At 39.5% G+C, this 2,487-nt stretch overlaps 1 protein-coding gene across 1 annotated transcript in view; it reads left to right on the top strand.

Moving 5' to 3' along the window:
- Positions 1–2,487, top strand: part of LOC106878970 (COP9 signalosome complex subunit 4) — a 25,983-nt gene that overhangs the window by 16,540 nt on the left and 6,956 nt on the right. Inside the window, exons 7-8 of the mRNA XM_014928346.2 lie at positions 17–101; positions 2,195–2,338. Of these exons, the coding sequence (XP_014783832.1) occupies positions 17–101; positions 2,195–2,338 (229 nt within the window). The remainder of the gene's footprint in view (positions 1–16; positions 102–2,194; positions 2,339–2,487) is intronic.

Genomic DNA, 2,487 nt, shown 5'->3' with positions numbered 1-2,487 from the left:
TTGTCGCCCGTTACAGGTCAACAGAGGTCACGCATGCTGGCCACATTGTTTAAAGATGAGCGTTGTCAACGGTTACCTGCCTATAACATACTGGAGAAAATGTGAGTGTTGTTACTATTTTTGTTTCTTTGCCCCCCCCCCCTCTCCACAAACACACACAATATGGTCCCAGTAAGACATAGGCAATTTAACCCTTTTGTTACCGTATTTCTGTTGTATAATGCAGACTTTATTCTTTCGCTTTTTTTTCAGTCATTTGACTGTGGCCATGCTGGGACATAAAAGTTTTGATGGAAGATTTTAATCTGGTTTTTGTAATTTGGTTTACAAGATTCTTTTATGAGAATTTGGATTTTTAATAAATGAGTGGGATTGAACCAGCGTGTGTTAATTATATTGGCATAATAACTCTCCCTAGACACAACAAAGTTTCAATTTTGATCATCATCATCATCGTTTAACGTCCGCTTTCCATGCTAGCATGGGTTGGACGATTTGACTGAGGACTGGTGAACCAGATGGCTACACCAGGCTCCAATCTGATTTGGCAGAGTTTCTACAGCTGGATGCCCTTCCTAACGCCAACCACTCCAAGAGTGTAGTGGGTGCTGTTACATGCCACCGGCACAGAGGCCAGTCAGGTGGTACTGGCAACGGCCACGCTCAAAATGGTGTATTTTACGTGCCACCTGGACAGGAGCCAGTCCAGCGGCACTGGCAACGATCTCGCTCGAAAGTCTTTACAAGTGTCAGAAAGGCGACGCTGGGCACAGGTGCCATCACGATTTCGCTTTCGCTTGCCTCCAACAGGTCTTTGCAAGCCGAGTTTCATGTCCAATGAAGAAGGAAAGGTATGCATAAGGAAATTTCTATCATAGAACTTGAAACAGGTTCAGACAGGTTGATATCAAAAAGGTTAAAGAAGCTATCAACCTACTTGGTCAAACGAGACTCACTCACATCTCCTGAAAGTCTATATAGACAGGACTCAGGGAATCTCTCTGCTATCCATGTTCTCTAACACAATCAGAGTATAGTCTATATTACATAGAGAATTTAATTCTTTTGTTACCATATTTCTATTGTCTAACACACGCTCTGTTTCAATTATTTTTGTGAACATTGAAGAATAACTTTGTCATTATCACGCTAGTGTATAGAACATAAATTAACATGAAATTTTGGTGGAAGGCTTTAATTTAGATCACTTTAACCCTTTTGTTACCATATATGTATTGAAGTATAATGCTTTTGTTTCAATTAATTTTGAAAGTAATGTTGAATTTAGTTAAAGTATATTTGCCATTGAGATGGTGTTTGGGACTTAACCTAGCATGAAAGGTTTTTGATGGAAGGCTTTAATTTAGATCACTTTAACCCTTTTGTTACCATATATGTCTTGAAGTATAATGCTTTTGTTTCAATTAATTTTGAAAGTAATGTTGAATTTAGTTAAAGTATATTTGCCATTGAGATGGTGTTTGGGACTTAACCTAGCATGAAAGTTTTTTGATGGAAGGTTTTAATTTAGATCACTTTAAAAAGTTTCTCTCCTCTTTATTGGCCCCCAACACATCAATATCTAGGAAAAACAACTGTTTTACTTACTCTCCTATAGTGGGTGTCTTCTTGTAACCTTAAAAAACAGATCATTTCCATACTCTTTCCTCCTACCCTCTAAATTACTTCCTGGTGTCTGTCTATTTGTCAGTATGTCTGTCTGTCTGTTCGTCTGTCTGTCCATCTATATATCTATCTGCCTCTCCATCCATCTATTTATCGGTCTGTCTGACTGTCTCCATCTGTTTATCAATCTGTCTGTCTGTGCATCTATCTGTCTGTCTCTCCATCTGTCTATCTGTCTCTCCATCTATTTATCAATCTGTCTGTCTCTCCATCCATCTATCTGTCTGTCTATTTATCTATCAATACGTCTGTCTGTCCATCTATTTATCTATCAGTCCATATGTCTGTCTATCTAGCCGTCTGTCCAACTATTTATCTGTCTGTCCATTTATCTATCTGTCTGTCTATTTATTTATCAATCTGTCTATTTATTTATCAATCTGTCTATTTATTTATCAATCTGTCTGTCCATCTATTTATCAATCTGTCTGTCTATCTATCTATCCATCCATCTCTCTCCCCCTGCCCTTCCTATTCACTGACCCCCTAATACTTTTCTCTTCCTTAGGTACTTGGACCGTATCATCCGAAGCAATGACCTCCAAGAGTTTTCTGAAATGCTGCAACAACACCAGAAAGCGATAACTGCTGATGGTGAGTTTCTGATTACTAGTGGTATTGGTGGTGGTGGTGGGAGTAGTGATCTGTGTATGTAGTGATGATATAGTAGTAGTAGTAGTAGTAGTAGTGTGGAGGCGCAATGGCCCAGTGGTTAGGGCAGCGGACTCGCGGTTTTGATTCCCAGACCGGGCGTTGTGAGTGTTTATTGAGCGAAAACACCTAAAAGCTCCACGAGGCTCC

The sequence above is a fragment of the Octopus bimaculoides genome, chromosome 29 (assembly GCF_001194135.2).
Source record: "Octopus bimaculoides isolate UCB-OBI-ISO-001 chromosome 29, ASM119413v2, whole genome shotgun sequence".
Lineage (NCBI taxonomy): Eukaryota > Metazoa > Mollusca > Cephalopoda > Octopoda > Octopodidae > Octopus > Octopus bimaculoides.
This window is presented reverse-complemented; position numbering and strand designations above follow the sequence as displayed.